Source organism: Alligator mississippiensis, chromosome 4, assembly GCF_030867095.1.
Source record: "Alligator mississippiensis isolate rAllMis1 chromosome 4, rAllMis1, whole genome shotgun sequence".
Lineage (NCBI taxonomy): Eukaryota > Metazoa > Chordata > Crocodylia > Alligatoridae > Alligator > Alligator mississippiensis.
Window position 1 is genome coordinate 165,774,872 of NC_081827.1, and position 24,575 is coordinate 165,799,446.

Sequence of the window (24,575 nt, forward strand, 5' to 3'; positions counted from 1 at the left end):
TCTTAAGACTGAGTCATTTGCTCAATCTAGTCTATATGCAAATATAGTACTCTCATTGGATTCTGTATTAAAACATTCATTAAACTGGTACACTTCTTTTGCTCTTGCACATTTAATTACTTATTTTCAGGAAAATATAAACATTGAATAGGACTAATCTCCTGATTGAGATTCTAAGTACCCAGAAATAAGACGATTCAGTTCCCTCAGCTATTGCAAACTCTTTTGCCTTGTACATCTAAGTTATGGCATTTTGTGATACTGTGGTGGTAACTTCAGTACAAGTGTAATTAAAAATGAAGTTACAGTTGTGAAGAACCATAGCTTTGCTTTTCCTCGCTGCTTTTTTTATATAAAGCTTAGTGGTGGTGTTGTTTTAACATAGGTTTTTTGTATTTAATAATCGCAAACAGCAGGTCTTCAGTTCATAGCATAAGTAACAAATATTTGAATAGCTTGTTTAAATGCTTAAGAAAAATATCCTCTCTTTTAAAGTGAAAATAGTAAACATGCTGCTCTAGAAATGTTTTACAGAGTTGTTTGTAAGAATAAAATGTTTTTTGTGAAACAGATAAAGAATCCATTGTCATGTGGGGGGGTTTACGTAGTCCCATTTGTGGAATATGACCCCCCTTGTAAAACTACCTTGAACAACTTTTCCTCTTAAGGGATAGATGAGGTGACATCTTTACTGTGCTCTACGGGAGAAAATCCCTTTTCTGTCAGCTTTTCTGCTGTATGAAGTGACTGGAACTCATCTTTGTTCAGTCTGTGTTCAGCCTCTTGTTGGGGCCATAAGCCGCATAAGGGCTTCAAGAGATGCATCTCCTGCTTGATGAAGCTGATTCCTGTGTGCACTGCATCCAGTGTCTGAGTAAGACTCTCAGTAGTCTGGCATGGTGTTTGCCATGTCATCTCTTTGAAGCTTTAAGTGAGCCAGGATTGGAAACTCCAGGCTCATCTAGCTTTAGGCCCTACACCCTGCTGCTTCAGGCTTATAGCGAGTACTGAGACAAGGATCCTTTTGTCTCTCCAGCCTCAGCAGTTCCCTTCTGCCTTGCGCCCAAGCTGTGGATCTCCTTGTTCTTTTGCTCAGATCTAGTCCCTTGCCCAATACCACTAATAACAGCTAAATCAAGGTACTACAGACCTACACCTAATATAGCTGTAATAGTCTTTGTGGCAGCATGGGAGTTACACTCACATTGACACTTGTTATTCATTTTTCACAGTGACCCTTGGCACTGACTCTGGACCTATCTTTCAGGATTGATTCTTCTTTCTTTGCATCACAGTTCTGTGAAGAAACTTGTCAGGATAGAAATGAGGAGAAAGTAGAAAAACATACCTGACAGTTATTCCAGAGAGAGCCTAAGTGTGTGTGGATAGGCTGGAAAGAATAGGACATCTTAGAGCAGGGGTAGGCAACCCCCGGCACAGGTGGCAGAGCATGGCTTGCGAAGGCGTTTTGCTTGGCATGCACCTTGGGGCCGACAGCAGGGAAGGGGCTGGGGCTGTGCTGCCACAACAAGGATTAGGCCCCTCACAGCTCCACCGTGGTCTAGCCTGGCACACCAGTGTTTTACAAGTTGAGGTTGCAGGTATTTTTGGCACTCTGCTCAAAAACATTGCTGACCCCTGTCTTAGAGGTTCACCAGGATGCTTCATGCTATCTACTCCCAGAACATGACAGATGGAGGAATATAGATATGATTAGGCAAAACCATTAGTATGTATCAAATACTTTTTAAAACAAAAGAGCCTTATGTGTCAATGGGCTGCATGCTCTTAATAAGTGTTTGAACTAGTTCTTTAATACTAGTTACTTTTTGAGATGCTAATGATGCCTGAGCCTCTTCACTTAAATGGCTTATTAGGAAATCAGTCTCTTTACAGTATGTGCTCACAGTCCAGCCGGAGCAGAAAGAGCTTTCCTTGGCTAGTGTGCATGTACTGTGAATACAATGGCATTTTTTCTCTTTCACGCCAAGGTAATGGTAGTGATTTCAAGAATTTCAGTAAACATTTCCAGCTAGACCTAACTGCACAGACCTCATCACATGTGGTATCAAAATTTGCTGGAAGCAACAACTGTTATGAAAAGTAATTAACACGCAAAAAAAAATTATAAGCTTCCTTCTGTGGATTTATTTGCTTTCTGAAAACTTGCTCTATGCTCAAGACTGGCATAAACAGCCTTTTCCAAGTATTTTTATACTAGTAACTTGATAGATTTTCATTCCCATAAATCTCACTATTGCAGGCTGTCATCTAATGTGGGTTGGGCCATAGTCTTATTTAAAAAAAAAAAAGAAAAAGCGCTTAGTTCATGTCTAGGAATTGGATTATATGAAAGCAAATCATCTACTCCCTTCTGTCTTCAGTGAGTGTGTGTGAGATGGTGTATTTACTGTTTCCTTAAAAAAAATAAAATTTCTTTGTTTCACTAAATACCACTGAGCTGCCGATGTTAAACTTAGTGCTGTCTGGAATCCCACTAATACCTGGTCACCCCCTCCTGGATTGTTAATCCTTCTCAGACCTGATCTCTCTCCTAGCTGCAGAAACCCCAGTCCCAGCTGTACACAGGCTTATTAACTCATATTGCAGTGGCTCCCATGAGTCCCATTTGGGTCAAGGCCCTGCCATTTTTGTACAAATGCATGACAAAAAGATGGTGTAGGCCCTGCAACATTAAAAGGTGTGCAATGGGAACAAGTAGAAGCAAGAACTGAAAATGAGGAGCCCAGTTAACTATGAGAGTTGCAAAATATGTAGCAAGCAGTTGTCATGCACCTGCTGGACCTCCACATCATAGGAAATGAGCAAATTTATCTGGTTCCATATCTTCCTTTTTGTAAAAGTTGCACAGCACCTCAGTTTAAGTGTCTGCCACAGGGAGGTTAGTTGGCAGTGTGAATGTTAAATAAAATATTCTGTTTGCCAGCACCACTGCTCCACTCTTCAGTTAGGTGCCTGAAAATGATGTATGCCTTAAACAATCTTACTTTCTAAATGTTAGTATATGAGAAGGTTGATTTATTTTTATAGTGGAGGTTAAACACCTGATTTTAAATTTACAGAGGTGAGGAATTTCACAGTTAATGCTCTGTCCTTGACCTACTCTTTGGCACTGTAATGTGTACATATGTTACAGGGTGTATTTACTACCTGAGTGAGGTAAGGACTGCCTGACTCCCTTAATCTGAAAAGGAAGGGTATTCAGAGTTAAGTGAGCGCTGTCATAACCCCTGTGGCTCTTTTCTTTTTGATGGTGAAATGGCACATAATTTGGCACTGAGTATAAATTCTAATGATTTTCATTGCATGTAAGATGGATTTGCCTTTTGTTACAGTGTCATGTTGCTTCAGAAATCAGATGTAATTGTATGTTGTTGGGGGTTGTAAAGTGACTGGGTAAAAGGGAAATTGGGGAATTCCGAGAGCTGCTAATTGAACAGAATTGTTGCTGAGGAAGCAGAAGTGCTTTGAAAATACCCAGTGAATGGTCTTGTGTTTGGGCACAAGACCTCAAGGAGTCATGAATTCTGGGTTCTTTTCCTGGCTGTGCCTGTGATATGCTGGGACCTTAATTTGCCCATGGCCTGATTTTTTTTTTTCCAGAGGTGCCATGTTCCTGCAGCTCTCGCAGCCGTCAGTGTAATCCACAGATATTCAGCAATTCTGAAATCAACAAACTAGCCCGTTGACCTGTCTAAACCTCTGTAAAATGGGTACATATGCTTGGAAATAAAGCCTTTGGGTGTACACGTGCTCTGACGCATTCTAATTAGAATGCATTGGAGCAGACATGATTAAATCTAGTTAAATTGAATTAAATAGGAACACTCCAGCATGTTGCAGTGTTGCATGTATTTAGTGTCTCACACTTCAAAATGGTGGTCAGGGCATTTTAACTAAAACTCATTGAATGAGCTTTAGTTAAAGCACCCCCTCAGCTATTTTGAATATAGGATGCCGAATACACATGATTGCAGCGTTTTAATTAAAATGGCTGTTTGGGAGCCAGTCTAATTAAAACGCCCCTCCCCCCCCACTCTGGAGTACGTTTATAGACACCATTTATTTTTAAAATGCTTTGAGATCCTTGAATGAATGTTGTTAAAATGCTACCCCTGGATATATTCCACAGTTGCAAAGTTTTTCTAAATGCAACGTAAGTTTATTGTATGTCCTAAAAGTGAAAATCTCATTGATGCCTTAGACTTGTCTGCATAAGACTTCTGTGATATACAAGGATTTAGGTAGAGCATATTGTATAAGCAAGGTAAGTCCTGGCTGAACCACTGGTATTGCTGACCTAAGGGTTTCATCAGTTGCAATAATTATTTGATGCTTTCTCACCTGAGACTGTTATTTCTGAAAGGGACAAATTGTAACTAGATTCCTATTGGCATTTTTTTTTTTTTCATTTTAACCACACTGACATTTTTTTCCTTCCATAAAGGCATGGAATGTTCTGGCCCTGGATGGCAGTAACTGGCAGCGAATTGACCTGTTTGATTTCCAGAGGGATATTGAGGTATAGTTAAGTGACATACAAACCTATTTTTCTCATTAAAATGTAATTACAGCTTGGAATAGATTAATACTCCCAGTATAACCCTTTTTACCTTCTCTGGAGATAGAAATCATTAATTTCAGTACTTCTTAGCTTCAGAGAGACTTTAACGGCTTGGCAGTTCATTCAGCTTTTGGAAATGGACAATTATTTATCTATATCAGGACTGAAAGTCATACATTGAATGTCTGTACCTGCTTACATGTACACAGTAAGAAAACAGTTTTTAGTTTCCTGAGACAAGAGATAACAGGGGTAAATATGTTCTATTGCTGAAAGCTTGCTGATAAATATCAGGCTCTAGAATTTTTCTCCTCAATAAAATCACTTTTTTATGTAGTACATTCATATTTATGCTATTATGTTACAGTGTTTCTATGACACAAGCCTGCTATGGCTTTTTCTCTCCTTTCTGTACATGGCCAAATTGAAAATGTGAACCCCGCGGGGGATGCAAGAGATCTCCAGTTCTGAGTTGCTTCTAAAACATCTGCCGTGGAAATGTCTTGTACCTGTGGATAAATGTGTCGAAGTAAACTGTGAAGGCCATCCAAGAATGTCTGTAATTTGCTATTCTGAGGACCAAAAAAGTTTGTGATCCTGGCTAATGAAAAATAAAAAACAAACAAGGATTCAGCCCCTTATCAGATTACTATATTTTCTTTGAAACTCTATATTAGAGGAAGTATGTAAAACTAAGAATGGCCTGATTTGAGGGGTTTGATGGAAGCTGAAAGTTGCACTGCATTTTTAGAGGGGAGTATTTCAGTGCTTTTGGGGCCAAGCACATGTTTAAACACAAACTAAGATAAAGGAAATGGCCTGCAACACAGTTGCAGTTTGTGTGTCCTAGAGCCTGATCTAAATGCATTGGGTGTGAGTAGCCTGGGGTTTGTGACAGTGAGGAAACATGGTTTTGCTTTCCTTAACAAACATTACCCCATTTAAAGGAGAAAGGTAAAATAAAAGTATTCACAGCTTTCATTAAGGTCTGCATTTGTATATGCCATAATTTTCCTGCACGTGTGGTAATATTTATTGGAGCTCCCTGATCCATGGTAAAAAAGAAAATGAGGATGGAACTTTTTAGCCAAACTGCTCTCTCAACTGTGAGAGAGAGAGGGGTGGGCAAGGATTTTTGTGGAATGAAATGAATGCATTGGATTAAAAAACTTGCTTAAGTCCATCCCAAACATGCAGTTAGTCCAATAAAAGATATCGCTCACAAAAATCCTTTCCTCTCATTTTGAGACAGCTTTACATTTAAATGAGGTTTTCTGTTTTTTGAGTGCTTTTATATGGCTTAAAAATTCTGCCTATGAACACTACTATGTGCATGAACATAGAGGCCACATACAGACATTTGGGCAGGTTACAGAGAGGTTAGATTGGGTTAAAAATGGCCACTCAATTTAACTTAGTTCGCCCAGCTGTGGACCTGGTGGATCTAAGTGAAAACTGTATAGAAATTCAGGATAGTTAAATTGGTCTAAAAATGGCCAACCCAATTTAAATTAACCTTACATCTGAGGTACGCTCCATTTAGATCAGGTTGTCCATTTTTAGACCGGTCTAACTGTCCCAGACTTCTGTACAGTTTCCAGCATAGCCCCAAGGCTGGGAAAACCCAGATGCAGGCCTCAGCCCTAGGGATGTGATTTTCCTGCTTGCCCCTCTTCCCCTTTCCTCCCAGCACTGGGCTACTTTTAGCCCCCCTGCCCTTTCCCCGAACCCAACAAACTTGCCATCCTGCAAACCACTCTTGGGGTCACTTTTACCAGAATTTGCCAGTGCTGGGAGCTGAGCAAATTGGGGTGGGGGTTGTTCATCTGGGGGTCAGAGGGCTAAAAATAGCCCTTGGTCGGGGTGGGGGGGAGTCCCTAAGCCCACCTGTGGACCCTTTGAGCCTCCAGGTCCCACCAAACTCTCCCATGGACCTCACTAGTCCCTTGATCCCCCTCTCAGTTGCCACCTACCCCCAGCTCCTCCCTGTGGATACCACCTCCCCACCCCCGATCTCTTTGTGGACACCCCGCCATCCTACGCAGAGCCTGCTTTCCCTCAACTCCCCCCAATTCCCCGAGCCCTCTCCACTAGTCCCACAATCCCGACTTATTTTAGATTGGGTAGCCATTTTTAACTTGATATAACCTCCCCCTAGCCTCCCCAGATGTCTGTACGCAGCCACAATTGTGGCCGAGTGTTAGCTTCCATTTTTAATACACGATGCTCCAATAAGCTTCTGTTTCTTGCCCTCAGCAAGCATTCTCAGACTGTCCAAGCCCTAAGTGTTGTTTATTTTAAAAGATACTAAGCCCTACATCTTCCCTGAAAGTGTCCTTAAATATTTAAAGTGGCTGTTACTGCATTTAAATCCTCTGCAACCCAAGTGCATTTGTTCATAGTCATGGTGAGGCTGCTGCGGAGTCCTACAAAGGCATGCATTGTTTAAAATTCTTTAACTCTCCTCCTCTGAAAATGCAGTGTGGGATGTAGCCTTGATCCCTTTTAGATAATGCAACACTTGCAGTGCTTCCAAGCTGCAGCAAACATTCCCAGGGTAGCTTTATTTTTGTAGATTAAGTTTTAAGGAAGGTAGATGTGGGGTACAAGCAGGCTGAGATTCTTTTTAGATCATGCCAATCCTCAGTAGCTAGCCTAATACTTGACTACATTTTTGGTTTGGGAGGAAGGGGTTAGAGGGAAAAAACTCTTAATCATAATAACTTTTTTAGATACTGGTAACACACGATAAAGTGACTGACATCCATTTCACAGTGATCAAAGATGGAGAGCAAAACAAAGGGGGAGGATATATATTGCTAGACACTAAAACTAATGTGTTGGTGCAGTTTGTTTGGTCTTTCCTTTTAAAATCTCACACTTCATCCTCTGAAGTAAAAAGCTTTGTGGATTTTTTTTTTGTTTTTAAGATAACTTCGAGAGAAAGATATCCTCTTGAGAGATTAGAATTCCATTGTACTGCCCTTCTTCTCCCTGTACCTGTCTAATAATAACAGTCCTTTATACTTCTTACGGTACCATGTGTTTGTTTGTTTGTTTTTATTTTACTAAGTCCATTTTCCTTGTGTTGTATCTGACTTGTATACCTGCAGTAATAATGCTTTAACTTCCTCTTCTGAGCAGTCAGTTTCTGTTACTGGTGAGGATTTTTCTACTAAATAGCCTTAACTTTCTTCTTTGCATTTGGGTAGTTGTTCTTTGTTTCTCCATCTTCAAAAGCTGAATAGTTCTGTTCCTTCATTTTATGTTGTTACCATGACAGTGATTGCATTTTCTCAGTGCCTGTGTGCTTATAATAGTATCCAGACTATTTTTAATCTGCAGTTGCTGTTTTATTATTATTAGTAGTAGTACTTAACTTTTTAAACAGGAGATTATGAAAACTGAATATTACCTTAAAAGTTATCATGGAATTCTTTCTATCTCTTACAGGGTCGGGTAGTGGAGAATATTTCTAAAAGATGTGGAGGCTTCTTACGAAAGTTAAGCCTGCGTGGGTGTCTAGGAGTGGGAGACAATGCATTAAGGTAGTGGTGTAGCTTCTTTTTCCTCTTAAATATGAAGTGAAGAAGGGTTGTTCTTTTGCCACCACAGAGGTCTGAAATGATGTATCCATTAAATAATTCTGTAGAATGAGACCTATTAAGAATGTATGTCCAAAAAGGAATAGTTTAAGTAAATATAGGACAGTAAAATATCATTCCTTTTTGACGTGTTGTTTTCTAGTTTGAAATATGAGCCTTTCTCAACCCTCTTTAGAAAAATAAATAAAGAATGTTAATGTGCTGTACCACCAAACCTGATGGTGCTATCAGAGACATTAGCACTGGTCCTCAGACCCTTGTTTCTGCCTGGGGAAGTTTCAGAGATAAGATGCAGGCCTATAGCCCATTAATTCTCTGCATAACTTTTATCAGTAAAAGCCCAGCAGTCACTTGTGTGTTACCCTGTCCTTGCGAAAAATCCTGACATAAAAGACTGAGGAATAGTTGACAGTCTGCCAAAGACAGAGATTTTATTATTATTATTATTATTATTATTATTATTAAATCATAGTTTGGTATAGAAGTTAAAGCATCCACTTTAAGTACTTGTAAATATTTTGTCTGAAAAAGAGCGTGTTCTGTCTTTTCTCCAATGAAGGACATTTGCACAGAACTGCAGAAATATTGAAGTATTAAACCTGAATGGCTGTACTAAGATCACAGATGCGTAAGTAACATAGATTTGTCTGGGGGAATATTGTAACGTTTATATCCTAGATGTGGATTCTCTGTTGTAAGAAAGGAAGTGGTTTTAGATTCCACTTCACTTCCTTGTCCTTATATTTTCCATATCATTTGTTTTCAAAATGTGGAACAGGCTAGTACCCTACCGCCAGATGGAGACAACTGTCTGTCACCAGACAGAATTCTGAAGACTGATTCATTCTTCAAACCAGACTATATCAACTTCTTTAAATTAAAGGTTTATGGGCATATTTCTATCTTAATCTGAGGCAGGTAAGACTCATGTTATCAGGGGCAGAGAACCCTACAAAACTCATCCATTTCAAAATAATGAAGCTCATTCATTATTGGAACAGGTGATATTCTGTTTGTTCCTCCAAGTCCACATCTCTGGGGACAGTTCTCCTCGATTGCTGTATTTTCTTCTTATTATTATTTGCTTGTACTTATCTTTCAATTTATCTCACTACTTGATTTATACAGTTCCCTTTTGATAAGTTCAAGCTCTCCTACAGATTTTTACATTTTTACTGTGTTGGTCAGTTCTGAAGAAGCTTAACAAACTTCATTCTTTGGGATGAAAGCAATAGGTCTCAGAGGGAATTTAAACGTTACTTCTCAGGGAAGAAAGTGGTGTTTATGTTGGAATTTTTTTTTAAATTGGTATAGTTTTTCAAAAGGGCAAAGCTATCCCACTGGAATCATGAGAAGGAAGAAAGTATGATAGAGCATTGGCTCTGTAGAGGAATCTGAAAAGAATGGTCAAGAGCTTATCAGTCTGTAAAGGAAATATTCTGGTTATGGATGGTACATAGAATCCTAGGGCATCTTTATACATGGTCCGGGGGTGGGGTGGGGGGGCTTTAATTAGAGTGACTCTTGGGAGCCGCTCTAATTAAAGTGCCTGCAGTGTCTTATGTATTCAGCATCCCACACTTCAAAATGGCAGCAGGGGTGCTTTAGCTAAAGCTCTTTCGACGCATGAGACACTGAGGCTGCCGGAGCTTGCTAATTAGCACACTCCAACAGACTCAATTAGTTGAGTCTGCTCCAATGTGCTATGGTTAATCGAGTCTGCTCTGACATGCTGTGATTACAGCACATCAGAGCAGGTGTCCCACAGGCCTACAGGCACCACTAGTAAATAGGGCAGGAAGGGACCTCAGGAGGTGACATCTAGTCCAACCCTGTCTAAACCAATGGGGCCAACCTTTATGGCAGATGTGCCACAAATTAGTCCCATGCCCTTCCCAAGTGCCACTCCTGTCTGTTCCCCCTACCTGACGTGCTGCTCTGCTTTCTGCTCCCAGCCCTTTGTTGATCTGCTGTTCTGCCTTCTGCTTCCTGTTGCTGACCTGCTGCTTTGCTTTCTGCTCCCAGCCCTTTGCTGGTCCGCTGGTCCGCTTTCTGCTTCCTTCCTTGTGCCCTCTGCTTGATCTGCTACTTCACTTTCTGCTCCCTGCTCTATCTGCTGACATGCTCCCTGCCCCCTCCCTGATCTGCTGGGTGTCACAAGTGGTACAGACAGCTTCTTGTGTGTGGCACATATGCCACTGGTTAGCCACCCCTGGTCTAAACCATCCTAAACAACATGTTTTGGTCGATTTTTATTATTAGCTGAGGAGCTGTCATATGACAATGTGTCATCCATAAAATGTGCTAGTTGTAGTGATGTGTGTGAAGCTGTAGTTCCTTGTTGCTGTGCATTGGCTGTTAGAGTAGCAAAAATGTTACTGTAACAGCCAGTGCACAGCAACAAGAAACTACAGCTTCCATACACTCCTTGTAGATTTGTGTTTTTCCAAGGGCAGAGAGGATTTTGGTTTGCCTAGAGAAAGAGCTGGTTTCTTAGCCACTTGTGTTTTTCCTTGATAAAGTGCTTTTTGTAGCATCTTACATCAGCATGTACTGGATTGAAAGATGTCCCCATACTTTCTACAACAGCTGTTTGTGAATTGTTTCAGAAGGGTAGAGGCCTGCTATGTTTGTGCACTTTCTGAAGATTCTTCCTAGAAGAATAGTAGGGAAATCCTCTAAATCATTTTGCGTGTTTGGGTTGAATAAGATCCTAGTAATTGAAAGAAGCATTAATTTAATGCTTTTTATATGCCACAAATAGTAACTGTTAAGAAAAGCTGTAGCCTTAATTGCTACACTTCTCTTACTTTTCAGCATTTACTTCTAACTATAATATTTTCAGACATCTCGACTTTCTGATGATTTTGGGGCAAAGTCACCATTATTCTGATCTTACCTAAACTTCCCTTGAAATAGTTTTGGCATTTAGCTTAACCGACAGGGGTATAGGAATGTATTATGAGTGGGGTAAACATGTCTTGTACTGTTAATGTTTTAAAAAATGAATATGATCTTGTTATTAGAAAAAAAGCATAGCCAGTCTGTGCCATCACCCCCAGTAGAACCACAACCATTAACTCCGGTGAAACTGCTTTTGATCTTAAGATGCAGCATGTGCTTTTGACTTTAATTAAGGCCAGTGCACTCAGCACCTTGCAGGATTAAAAGCCCTGCCTTTGCAGTTCTGCCAGCTCAGTGGAACCAGATGAGAAGATCATAGATCAAATATAGATTTTTTTTTTCTAGCTTAGCTGGACTCCTGCTAAGATTTTGAAGAGGGGACTTGTAGCCATAACTTGCAACATTTGGGGGGGATTTGTGACTCTTGTACACAAAGTGTACAAGCCCACGCTATGCTAGCTGAATAATTCTTTGGAAGCTTTTGCAAGAGGCAGCTGGTTTTCTTAGTGTGTAGTTGCCTACATACTCAGCACTTCAGAAAGCCATATTTTGTTGTTCCCTTGGAAATGAATCTTCAGGCAGGCGAGATCACTGCCACTTGCATCAACTAGGTGGCTAAAATGTGCTTCATTTACATGAGACAGCTGCCAGCGTAGAGCTCTTGTTTTTTAGCTTGGTCATCTGAGGGTGTGGATAGGCATAACAGTTATACTGATTGAAAGGGAAGGGGCTTAGCACACCTCAGCTGAATCCACTGTAAGTGGTTAAGTTGTCCACTCTGTCTCCTGGTAAGTGGCAGCTAATCTGCAAAAAATTATCTCCTGTATTTATTTGGGGTAAGTCATTGCAGTTTAACTCCACTTATTATTGCAGGGCAGCAGACGGATGCAATATATCAGCTGATGTGTGCTTTCAAGTGATGAGGTACTCCCTCCTCGCTCCCTTGTTCATCTGTCCATGCCCAAATGTTAAAAACAATAATCCTGAGCAGCAGGATGAAAAAATAAGGAAGAGAGCCTCAATCTTTGGTGTGATATAGGTTACTTTGATGACAGGTATTAGAAATGCCCTGTGAAATGGCCCTTTCCATTTTGATGCAAATGAATGCTTTTACATAAACTGAAATGAGTGGAAATGTGAAGGAAAGTTCTTCCATCTTCCTAACTGTCTGCTCACTACTTACAGATTCCTTTACTTTATGTCTGTACTAGTTGTATTTGGCTTCCTTCTTTAAGTGAGGGCCAGCTGTTCTCTTGTGCATATAGTGATACGATGGAATAATATTGCATGACTATATGAAAAGCATACATCTCTGATAATTTCTATGATTCTATGACACATTTATCTCATGTGTTTGGTTTTTATTCTCTTTCAGAACCTGTACCAGCCTCAGTAAGTTCTGCTCTAAACTCAGGCACCTTGATTTGGCTTCCTGCACTTCCATAACCAACTTGTCTCTAAAAGCACTGAGGTAGGAACTGAATGCATGTGCATCCTATGCACCAATTGATTATATATAGCTAGCTCCACTGCATGTCCAATATCTGAATTCTCTGCCAAAGACTGACACGGATTGATAGGAGCTGTGATCAGAAACCAGGCATAAGATGTGAGTGCTTTGCTGTGTAATGCTTTGTGGTTCACAGAGGTAGAAAGGAACACAGCGACCTTGTGGCTGCCTATAAGTTCATCACAGGGGCACAGAAGGGAATTGGTGAGGTTTTATTCACCAAGGCGCCCCCAGGGGTTACAAGAAATAATGGCCACAAGCTAGCAGAGAGCAGATTTAGACTAGACATTGAAACTTCTTCACAGTTGGAGTGGCCAAGGTCTGGAATGGGCTCCCAAGGGAGGTGGTGCTCTCCCCTACCCTGAGGGTCTTCAAGAGGAGGTTAGATAAGCATCTAGCTGGGGTCATCAGAACCCAGCACTCTTTCCTGCCTATGCAGGGGGTCGGACTCGATGATCTATTGAGGTCCCTTCCGACCCTAGCATCTATGAATCTATGAATCTATAAATTAAAGATGCTCCCAGTTTTGTTTGCATCCATCCTGCTAATAATTAGTAGCAGTAAAATAATTAGATTACATTAAAGAGGTTTCCCTTTTGAGTAGGAACAGATGTAGGTGTAATCTTTCTTTACGCTAGCATACCTTGTTAAAGATCTTTCAGTCAAACTGATGTTTGAATTGTACCATTAGTGTTGCATATATACCAGGTATCCTGTAGTTATGAAGTGAACACTGACAGACGATTGATTGTCTTTTAAAACTGCTTAAATGATATGCAACCACTTAAACCTACTAAATATAATTGCCAAGCAATCTAGAAATGGAAGGGAAAGGCAGACAATGGTGGGAAGAGACTGGGACAGAGGAGAAGAGGCAAAAGAACACTGAAGGTAATAATAGGGGTTGGAGGCTGAGAGGTTAAAAATAAGTTTGATGAAGTTGAATTTTAAACAAATGAATCTATCTGAAAAGGATAAAAGTAAAGAAAGGCTTCTCCAACAATAAAACATGAAGAGGATGTATCAAGGTGTTTAAGGAAAAGCACAGAATTGGAAGAACAAACAAGAGAGATCATTTTGCAGTTGGGTTTAAGGACTTTAAGCCTGAATGCATATATAGAAGTAGTTTAACCTGATCGCTAGTTTTGTAGGGTCAGTTTTACACCTGCAATTACTTGCAAGCCTAAATGCTAAAATGTACAGGTCTGTCTACCTGACTTCACATCAGATTTATAGATGTTGTTCATTGTAGTGCATGGTTGTGTAAAATACAGCCCATAGGTCAGATCTGGCCCACCAACAGCTTCAATCCAGCCCACAGGTGGATGGCCGCCAACTCATTGGATCTAGTCTGTGGGTGGCTGGTGCTTCTGGTGCTGGCTGGGCGGGTGGGACTGCTTCCGCCTAGCAGCATCAACCCTTGACCCAATGGAATCAGCTCTTGACCCAGGAGGGGCTTCCACCGCAGCCATTGTGGACACCACTGGCAGGTTCAGGAGCCCAGTTGCAGAACCTGCTGGTGGCATCCACAGCTAATGCCACCACCCACCTGGTGCAATAGAAACTGCTGCCCATTGCCCCAGCCTAGAACCTGCTGGCAGCCTTAGCTGTGGACCCAAGGAGGAGCTTCTGCCATGCCAGGTGGGCAACAACATCTCTCTCTCTCTATGTCTCTCTCTCCCTCTCTCTGTGTGCTCATCTGTGTGTGCACGCATCTGTGTATGGGCGAGTGCACATCTGTCTGTCTGTCTGTCTGTCTCTTCCCCTCCTTCTAGAATCCAACCAAAGCTGTAATTCTCCAGGAACCCCGACACTCAGCTGTAAACCCAGGCAGAAGCTTCACCACACTGGGCAGGCAGCAATATCAGCTGTCACTGGCAGCAGGCTCCACATCAAGGTTCTGGAACCTGGTGGCTGTGCCCAGCTGACATTGACACTTGCCTGATGGGACAGAAGCCCCCACCTGGATCCACAGCTGAGCATCAGGGCTCCTGGCAAACTTAGAGCTTTGGCTGGGTTCTGGAGGGAGGGAGAGAAAGGGGGAGAAGAGAGTGAGAGCAACAGAGAGACAGAAGAGAAGAGAGAGAGACAGAGAGAGAAATGGATGTGGCCCTCGACAGGTTCCCAAAGCTCATTAAGTGGCCCTCCAGCCAAAATAATTGCCCACTCCTGTTGTAGCAGCTCTTTGCAAATGCAAAGCTGCATCTGGCAAATCTGAAGCAGTATGTCAGACACTAAGCCCTTTAAATTGTATTTAACAGTGGTTTGCCTGGATCTGTGCTCCCTCCCTTAAAACCATGGATACCATGAGTCTCTGGACAAAGAAATGGGAGACAACTATATAACCCACTTTGGATACCATAGATCAGTCTTCTTTTCCCCAAGAGCTACAAGAATATCTCATTGGTGTGTGATCCTACTGGTGGAGAGCTCTTATTTCTTAACTGGAGACTGTTTAATAAGCAAGTGGCTGTATCTGTGTGGGGTGTGGGTGTTGCTTCCTGTGCTCCCTTGGACTGAAGGGGAAATTTCCTATGCTGTAGCTTAAAGCAGGATTCTTTCAAGTTTTCAATCCCTTTTTTTTTCTTTTCTTTCACCTCCCAAGTGAGGGGTGCCCACTGCTAGAACAGCTGAATATCTCTTGGTGTGACCAAGTGACGAAGGATGGGATCCAGGCTCTTGTGAGAGGATGTGGGGGATTGAAAGCCTTGTTCCTGAAAGGCTGCACGCAGGTATGTCACTACAGAGACCATGTGCATTAAACTAAGTAGAACCCTGAGTTTCTGATTGCTGAAATATTGTGGATTTTGTTTTTCCAAAAAATACTAGATCTTGAATAATTTCAGTTAGATACCAGTTAGAGTGAGCGCTTCACTGAAGCTCAAATAACTTTGAACTCAGCGTGAGTAGCTGAACATAGATTTTATTTTTGTGGTCTATTGGTAGAATTACTTTTTTTTTCTGCAGGGGACATAATGGGCAAAATCATGTGCATGTGGATTTTTTAAAAAGGGAAGATAACTTGGTTAAGTCCCTGGATGGAATTGACCCTTTTCAAGGCTCAGACAGTAATAGAAAGCCCAGCTGTAGTTGCATCTGGCACCACATGATCCAATTCCATCTCCTTGCAAAGTGGACTCTTCCAGCCTGCCAAAGTAAAATTGGACTGTAAATGACTCTTTTCAAAGGTTTTATTTCCTGCAGCTAGACAGACAGAGTTATCATTTCCATATGTCATATCATTTCTCTAGACTGTTTCCAGACCAATATAGAGTAACATGTTATGAAGACACTTGGCATAGATGGGTCTCCAGCCCTAATACATATGATTTTAAACTGTGAATTAGCTTTTAAAGCTGAAATATGTTACTCTTCTATTACATGCCTTTTGTTGTTTTGATTTAATTTTTTTTTAACCTTATTAGGCTGTGAAAGTACCTACCCCTCAATCTAGAATGAAATTTGCATAGCATTTTTCACGTGTTACATATCTAAGAGCTTGATGTGTTCAATATGGCTAATACTGTGACTTTATTTAGGCACCCCCTAACCCTTGAGAATTTGACAGCAGCTGACATCTCATTGAGCATTAGAGTCTTAATGGGAGAAGGATTCACACTGAGGATATGGACCTAACCCTGGGAAGCCAGAAAAAGGGCCAAAGAGACCAATATCATCCAAAGAACAATACCATCAAATAGTGTATTGTTTCCTTTAATATTAACATATGTTTTAGTCTTAGAATAGTGGTGCTCAATCTTTTGGTCCTGTGCGGGCCAGGAGCGGTCCGGGCCCATCTTTGCGCACACGGGCTGTGGCCAGCAGCCCGGGCACGCGGGGTCGGAGAAGACCGGGGGTGAGCTAGAATTAGTCACGGACGCGTAGTGGTTGATTTAAAGATTGTTTACTTACACCAAAGGTGGTCGTGGTGTAGGCTGGACAGTTTTCCAGGTACAGCTCCGCTTAAATCCTCGTTAGAGGACTACGACAAGTTCGTTCTTTCCCACGGAGTTGTTGAAGCTCCGTGGGTTCGGTTGTTTCTCGTGCAGGAAGGGATACGTCTAGGAATCTATCAGCGATGGGGAGAGCCCAGAGGCTGGTCAGGCCTCTATTGCCTTTTAAGAAATGCGTTGGGTCCGTGAGGATCCGCAGCGCTTAGAGATCTTCACACAGCGTGAAGTCTCCTCCTCCTGGTGTTCGTGGAGTCCTCCAACTTGGGTGGAAACCACACAAGCTTCTTATACGGCTAGCAAGCCAATCGCTAGCCGCCATGTGTGCATAACTTAATGTGAACCAGTAATGTGGCTCAAATTTGAATACAAATGGCAGGAACTCTTTGCACCAAGCATTTCTTAGGTGCAAAAAGAAATGCACCATGCAAAGAAAGCTACAAATTGGCGGGAAATTCCCCGTTGCACCGGGGTTCTCTTCTGCAGCAGAAAACTCTACCGTGCAAAGAAGCTGCAATTTAGCGGGAAAATAATTTAGCAGTGCCGAAGCGCACACAAACAAAAAATCACAACTTTGGGTTGTGACAGGTCCCATGGATCAGATGTGTGGCATAAGACTAGTCCATGGGCCAGATTGGGCCCTGCATGGCTTCAGCTAACCCCTGTATACCTAGATTGGACCCCAGGGTTTGCTGCCACCACTCCCCTGCTGCAAAATTTTCAGACCTGTGGGCCAGGTGACATGGCTTCAGGGAGTAAATCTGGCCTGCAAGCCAGGGGTTGAGCACCTCTGCCTTAGAGTTCCAAGTTGTGATGTGGGACTTGAATGCACAATCACCCTTTACAGACAGGGAAGCCCCTGACTGAGTGAAACAGATGCTTTGGAAACTGGTATAGTATCTACACAGATCTCAGCATGTTTATAAGCATAGGGATTTCTTTTTTAGCCACAGCATTTGAGCTGAGAGGTTGGTAGACAGGCTGAAAACTAGCATTCAGCTTGCTCAACTGTAAAGGCAAGAGGAATTTTGCCAAAGAACTGATTTCCCATCTCTCTGTTTAAAAAAAACAAAAAAACCCAAAAGAAGTGTCATGGTCGCTTTAGCACACTAGCAGATAAAACTGAAAAGACTAAAACAGTGACTTTGCAGTAAGTTATGTGGATCTCTGTTTCTCTAGCTTGAAAAAGTAAGCCTGCTGTATTTCAGATTTGTGGCTCTAGGGAAAGTTAACACTTAAAAGTTTGATCCTGCAGTCCATCTTCTTTGATGTACTTGGTTCTCTTTTGCCTGAATGTTGAAACTTGGAGGGGGGAGGGTTGTTCCTCAGAAAGGGGTCTCCTAATTCCATTTTACCTCTAGTGAACATGTAAATTTCATTAGTTAGTCCTGTTGGATGTGCAGGTAGAAAGCTGTAAAAGTTTCAATATGTCAAACCACTGTGTGCAAAATAAGTCCAAATGTTTGGTCTATAGCCAATAGTTTTTTAAGCTTATGTGATGAGATTTTTTAATAGCCTGTGAAACATATACATGACTATAGAGGAAGATGACTTGGTAAGAGGTTTAACAATCTGAGGCTATTTTCAGAATTCAGATCACCGAAAAAACAGCTTGAGCTTCTGGTTATTTATGGAACTCTGAAAAATATTGATAGGAATACAGCCTTGTTATCAATTATTTGCCATCTGTTCTCCTGGATATAAGAATGGCAGCATTTTTTTAGCAGTTAAAGGCAATTGGGATGCCTTTTGTAGCTGGCTCTACTTTGGAAAAAGACATTTTTAAGAGAGCTTCACAAGTGACTTGAAGATGTGAAAATGGCATTAGCTTTGTTGACTTTCAGAGGAGCCCTGTGAAGCTTTAATTATCATCTTCTAATTTCAGTAAATTGTATTCTAATTGCATCTCTTGGTTTGCTGGTAGTCAGTTACCTTTGATCAGTTCACAGTTCATTTAAATCAATAAACTATCCTTCCAGGTTGATCTGTGTTGGAGATCTAGAACAGCAGGAAAATACCACTTGTTTACTGCCATGCTACATGTTTCTGAGATGTGTGGTGCTTTTTGCCACCAGCACATATCCAATTTATATCTTTTTGCACCTTTTTCTTTCAAGCCCACTTCAAATATAACAAATTGCTTCAGTCTCTAAATGTTACTTTCCTTTCTAGCTGGAGGACGAAGCGCTCAAATACATTGGTGCACACTGTCCTGAACTGGTGACTTTAAACCTACAAACTTGCTTAGTAAGTAAGCTTTCATTGCGATTCCAAGGTTACATGTAGTGTATGTGTAGATCGCATATCTGAATAGAAATAAGTTAAACATAGCTCTTAAAGCCTCGGTTATGCAAGCAGACTGGGAATGACAACTTTTTAAGCATTTAAAAATAACTTACAAAAATAGCTTTTTGGTTGCATTTGATATAGTTGTATGAGCCCCCAAAATAGCCTTGTTAGCATTTGGCTTGGCAGCATCATTTTGTCTGTCTTCGCCCTGCCCAAAAGCCTTTTAAGCTCATTTGCAAGACTAGCTGGAAAAATTCTTTCCATTGAGCTGGAATATTTGGTATTGCATCCAAATTTTATACTGGCTTAAATTGGATCAAGAAATGCATTTGCCCTAAGCAAAAAGGTTTTTGAACAAACCATTAACATTGCCAAAAATGTACATTTAAGCCAAAAAAGATTGAACTGGGCATGGTTTTTTCAGCTTTCTCACATGGAAACAGTGATAGGGCTGTCCTCTCCCTTTCCACCAAAGTTAGCAGAACCTTGCAGAACTTCAGAACTTTGCTTTACTCGTTTGTATACTTAAGAAATATTTGTGTGTTGAAGTTCTCTCTGCAAAACTGTCTAGAAGCTGTGGCCAGCTATAATTTTCTGTGTTGACATTGGGTGCCTACGAGGAAATGGTTAGAGGAGATATGTTAGGGAGGAGTAGGCCTCTGTCTAGAATCTGGAATATGCATATGGAGTAAAGATGAAAAGGAAAAGACATTCTTGATCACCATAGTGTGAAATGCTGTAGTGTGGTATTTTCCTTTCATCTCATTCCAGTGTTGTCTCTCCAGTCTGCATTGTATATTATTCTTGAAAGGGGTAATGCCATTCTCTAGTACTTTTCTATGTTGGAATCAAATTTGATCAAGTCATGAAATCCAGTCATAGGCTTAGCCTGGATCCTGTTACAACCTGTTCTCTCCTAATATATCTTCTCTCATTTTCTTCTTTCCACTGTGTACATTTGTCTTTACCCCATACATCTATCCTCTGGCTGGCATGACCAAATTGAGCTCCAGAATGCCATTAACTCCACTGCTACCAGCCAACATGTCACTCATCATTAGATGAGAGATTCTGCCTCAAGCATTGCCATCCCAAACTGGTTTGTGGAGTTAGAGACAGGACCAGCTGTTGCATCCTCTTTGGCCTGGGATGCGACTCCGTTGGACCATAGCTAAATTAGCCCTAGTCTGGGATTCAAACCTTTGTCTGGCATAGTGATTCCCAAAGGGTGCCATGGCAGCAGTGAAAGAGTGCTGCAAAAAATGAGTGGGGTCAGGTCCAAAAAAAAGTATGCAGCGGGTATCAAAAGTTATGTTTTGAGCACTAAGACATGAAATGAGGTTTTGAAAAAGTGGTTTGCAAATGTAAACTGTGCAGCTAAAATATGTATTGCATGGTGGCTGGTATAACCTTTAATGTTCTAATCCAGCTGATGGCCAAGAAGCAGTTTTGAATAGGATTGCTGTAGAAATTAGGAGGCAGTTCTGCCCTGTTAGCTAGGGCATCCCATAGTGCCTTACTCCAGAAAATACACACATCCTAGTTCCTAAAACACTTGCATGCATATCAAATCAGTTATAGAATATGTGCATGCCATTTCTGAAGGGTTTCTGCTGTTTCAAATGTTTGAGTAAAAGTATTAGGATGTTTTTTGGTTAATAGTATTCTAGCTTGGTTCAAGCTGAATGTCCCTTTGCCTATCTCAGAAGGCAAAATATGCAATGTGTTGCATCTCTACCTTCATTATTAAGGGTTGTGGTGGTGTGTTTTTCTTGTAGCAAATAACAGATGATGGTCTCATTACAATATGCAGAGGATGCCACAAGTTGCAATCCTTGTGTGCCTCAGGCTGTTCTAACATTACAGATGCCATCTTGAATGCCCTGGGGCAAAACTGTCCAAGGCTTAGGTAAGTTTTCAGTTGAGTCATGCAAGCTTCAGTGTCTTGATGCAAATGGGGTAAAGGTATTAGTGGTCTTGGTATTGTAACATTCTTACTGGTTTTGACTCCAGATGTCAGAATGCCTAGTCCAATTTAGAAACCTCCTCTCTTATCTCTGGACTAAGTTCCAGCTGTTCAGTGTAGGGAGGTTTTAGCTGTGTCCTAACTTTTGGTTCTGTAGAATGTAATCCTGTATGAATGGAGGAATGGCAAGACACCTCAGTGCAGCAGAGTTGCATACTGCAGGGAGCCTTATATAGAATTAGGAACAATATCCTTTTTCAGTCATTATGTATAAGCATATACTTGGTTAAAACAACTGAAATTAGGCCAGAATGGTTTGTACTAGGTACTGGAAATAGAAGTTTGCAAATGTATAGTTTTCTCTCTCAAGAGCTAGTTAACATGTCAAAAGGATAATTTTAGAGCAGGTGAAGCAAAGGTGGAGTTTGCACTAATTTTCACTGTCAGATTGAGAAAGCAGGTTTCCAGTGCCATCCTTGCAGATTTTTTTTTAAATCTATAATTTATTAGGGCAAGCAGCTCCAGAAAGATTAGCTGTAATTCAGAAAATGACATGGTAGAGAAAGAAAAGGCAAGCATTATCTAGCATCTGTTACAGCTGGGGGTCTTCCTATATGTTGAATAAAATAAATGACTTCCAGAATAGAAATGGATTGTCTATAATAAGGCCAAAATTAAAGGATTATGGGTACATTGGGTACACGTGTGTGTCAACTGCATGTGTACAGAAAGCAGCTTTGAAGAAGGAAAGTTTAAAACGTACTGTTACATCTAATAGACTTATATAGTAATATTAAATTCTACTGATCTTTTGGATAAAGTGCTGTAAAACAAAATATGTAGCATTTAGGAAAGTTCCACCTTAGTTTTTTAAGAATGGGGATAATGTATTGTAGCACTAAAAATTAAAAACCTGTACTTCTGCAGTTTTTTTATTTGAGCAGTCATGCTATCCTAGGAGTGAGCATCTTGCTTTCTAGACAATTTTAATGCCATGAGGGTTTAAATGCTTTATCATTATGTGCCTTGTCTATTAGGGTATCAGGAAATGCTGTTTAGTATCATGCAGTGCTTGATGATGAACTCAGAAAATGAGGTAGAAGAGGACCTCTGTGTGTACTGGTGTGTGGACTTGGAAATACTCCTCTTAGATTAAACTTAGTCACTTTTTTCCCTGGGTGGATACAAGATTTTTAACAAAGCAAAATTATTTCTGTGATTATAGTATTTTTAATTCTTTCTGTACAGAATATTAGAAGTTGCAAGATGTTCTCAGCTAACAGATGTGGGCTTTACCACACTGGCTAGGGTAAGTGTTGCTTTCTCTTGTACCTGGAGCATATGCACTTTGAATGGAAACAAGAGGATTAAGTGGATATCTAAATCAGATATTTCCCCTTAACTTTTCAACACTGTTTAGACATTTGACTCTGTTACTCTAAGAGGTCAGGCTTATCTTCTTAATAAAATGAATTGCATTTAGGAGTCAGCAGATACTTGCATCTGTTTATTCTGTGCTCCATACAAGTGACATTGAATCAACCCTCGTTTTCTCTGTAAATTAAAGGAAAAGATAAGTTAAAGGCATTTTAGAAGTGTCCTTAAATGGGTAAACTTGTCAGGATTTCTGTATTATGCTTTTAATGCTTTGTTTAGTGGCATTGTACTTCAGTGAACAATATGCTCTTTTAGCAGTCATGGCCAGATTTGGAAAGAACTGTAAGTAATTTTACATTTACTGTTTGGGCTTTGTATTTAACTTGATCTTGTGTATACTTACAGAATTGTCATGAGCTTGAAAAAATGGACCTGGAAGAGTGTGTTCAGGTAAGAGGTGTAACCCTCTAATGGCTCTTTGAAATGCACCGTTGTGTCACATTAGGGTGCAGATGTTTTCTGTACCATCAACATATATAGGTTTTCTAGCAAAGAAAGGACCAGTCTAGAAGCATCCCTTCGCCCCCCTTTTTTTAAGAGACTTGTTCCAGAATCCCTATCAAGAAAAGAAGCTGCTAAGTTTGGGCAAAAAAAGAGACTTGTATGTTTATCATTTTTCCTGTTTTGCAGTAGAGAAATGTATTGAAAATGTGAACAAATCTGAAGACGTTATCTAATCTGCAGATCATAGACCTCTCTGGAAACCTGATTATTTTAAGAACCCCAAGCCCCAGAATGAGATCTTTTATTTTTGAGAAATGGAAAGGTCTTTATTACATAAACATAGTAAGAAGAGGTCAATGAAAAGAATTTCCAAATATAAATTCCAAATATAAGAAAATGTAGCTGAAGTGTTTGAACCATTACAACTTTGCATGTAAGGATGGGAGAAAAACAATAAGAAGAAATAAAGGTGAGATGTCCTCCAACCAAAAATCTTCCCAGAAGGTAGTAGGATATAGTGCTTTTCCAGCCACTGACTCTGTTACTGCTTACTCTTAATAATAGCTGTGCACCACAGATTCATACAGTAGTTTTTTTTATAGAAATGAACACTAAGTTTAGGAGTATATGCCCTCAGCGTGATAAAATTTTAAGGTAAGAGTTAAAAGATAAAATGACTCAGTAATTTGAGGTAAAAAAGCCCATGAAGGCAGCTTTCAATTAGAAATAGTTAGGAAATTCAGGTAATGGGGTTTTGCTTCCTGCAGTGAGAGAATAGTCTGGCCCCAGTATTCTCTGCTTCCTGATGTTTATAGAGTAAGGATTCAGAAAGGCCACAAGAGAGGAAATTACAATAGTCCAGACAGGATGTGTTCTAAAGCTGATCTGACAAGGAAGAAGAAAACTTGGGCTGTGTCTTTTTAGGTGCTTTGTACAAAGACAGCCTAGCAAGTTTCTTTCTTAAGGGCCAAAGGAGGTTCCGCTTGCCTAGAAGTCTGTTTTATTATGGCAATAAGATGCTGTAGTAACTTAAAAACTGACAAAGTGTGCAAACGTTCAGAGCCGAGGGTAGAAGGGGTTCAGGGCCATTTTATTAATGTGTTTGATCTTCAGTAGTAAACTAACATTTTGGAGAACTATTTTTTGTTAGACTGTTCTACCCTGCCTCTTTCATTGTGAGCTTGTTTCATCAAAAGCAAGGAAAATCCAACTTATCTGATATTTCAAATGGAAAGAGCAAACAGAAAAAGAGCTTTAAAAACTCCTTTGGAAAACCCTTCCTAAGGGAAGTGAGGGGAAAGAACACCTACATAACACGTTAAAAATCTTTCTCAGGTTCCATATTAAAGGATCGATATGAACTTTTACCTACAGTGTAGGCCAGCTAAGAACAATCTCCAGAAACGCTCAGGAGTTAGTAACTGTCAGTTTTAGATGATGTACAGGTTTCCCCTAGCTTCATGCTGTACATGCGTTCCTGGAAAACAGCGCATAACTGGAATTCGTGGAAAGTCTCTTTGGAAGAGATACGTTCCAAAACCTCGACTGTACTGACCCTCGGACCCATTTCTACCACTTTTACAAGATAGTTTTGGTACTCAGCAACAGCACAGTACACAAGCACTGGGCACTATCGCAATGGGGATGGCAACTAGAGAAACATGTCGCAGACAATGAGCAAGGAGCGCAGATCCACACAGGAGACTATATCTGGGTGCACATCATTCCCACAATACACCACACAAAGCGATTGACTGCAGCCTTCCACCACACTGATCGCATAAGAATGAATTTACCTTGCATATAACGAACTTTTGGTATAAAAAGGGTCATTGCATAAAAGTGATTTTGCACATACAGAACCTGCATAAAGTGAGGGAAACAT

The 24,575-nt window shown here is 40.7% G+C and overlaps 1 protein-coding gene across 5 annotated transcripts in view; it reads left to right on the forward strand.

Moving 5' to 3' along the window:
• Positions 1–24,575, forward strand: part of FBXL20 (F-box and leucine rich repeat protein 20) — a 92,094-nt gene that overhangs the window by 58,156 nt on the left and 9,363 nt on the right. For all 5 annotated transcript variants that reach the window (XM_059726993.1, XM_059726992.1, XM_059726991.1 and 2 more), the window contains 9 exons: positions 4,469–4,543; positions 8,039–8,133; positions 8,750–8,818; positions 12,470–12,565; positions 15,210–15,336; positions 18,727–18,801; positions 20,622–20,752; positions 22,058–22,118; positions 22,592–22,636. In XM_059726993.1, coding sequence (XP_059582976.1) covers positions 4,469–4,543; positions 8,039–8,133; positions 8,750–8,818; positions 12,470–12,565; positions 15,210–15,336; positions 18,727–18,801; positions 20,622–20,752; positions 22,058–22,118; positions 22,592–22,636 — 774 coding nt within the window. The remainder of the gene's footprint in view (positions 1–4,468; positions 4,544–8,038; positions 8,134–8,749; positions 8,819–12,469; positions 12,566–15,209; positions 15,337–18,726; positions 18,802–20,621; positions 20,753–22,057; positions 22,119–22,591; positions 22,637–24,575) is intronic.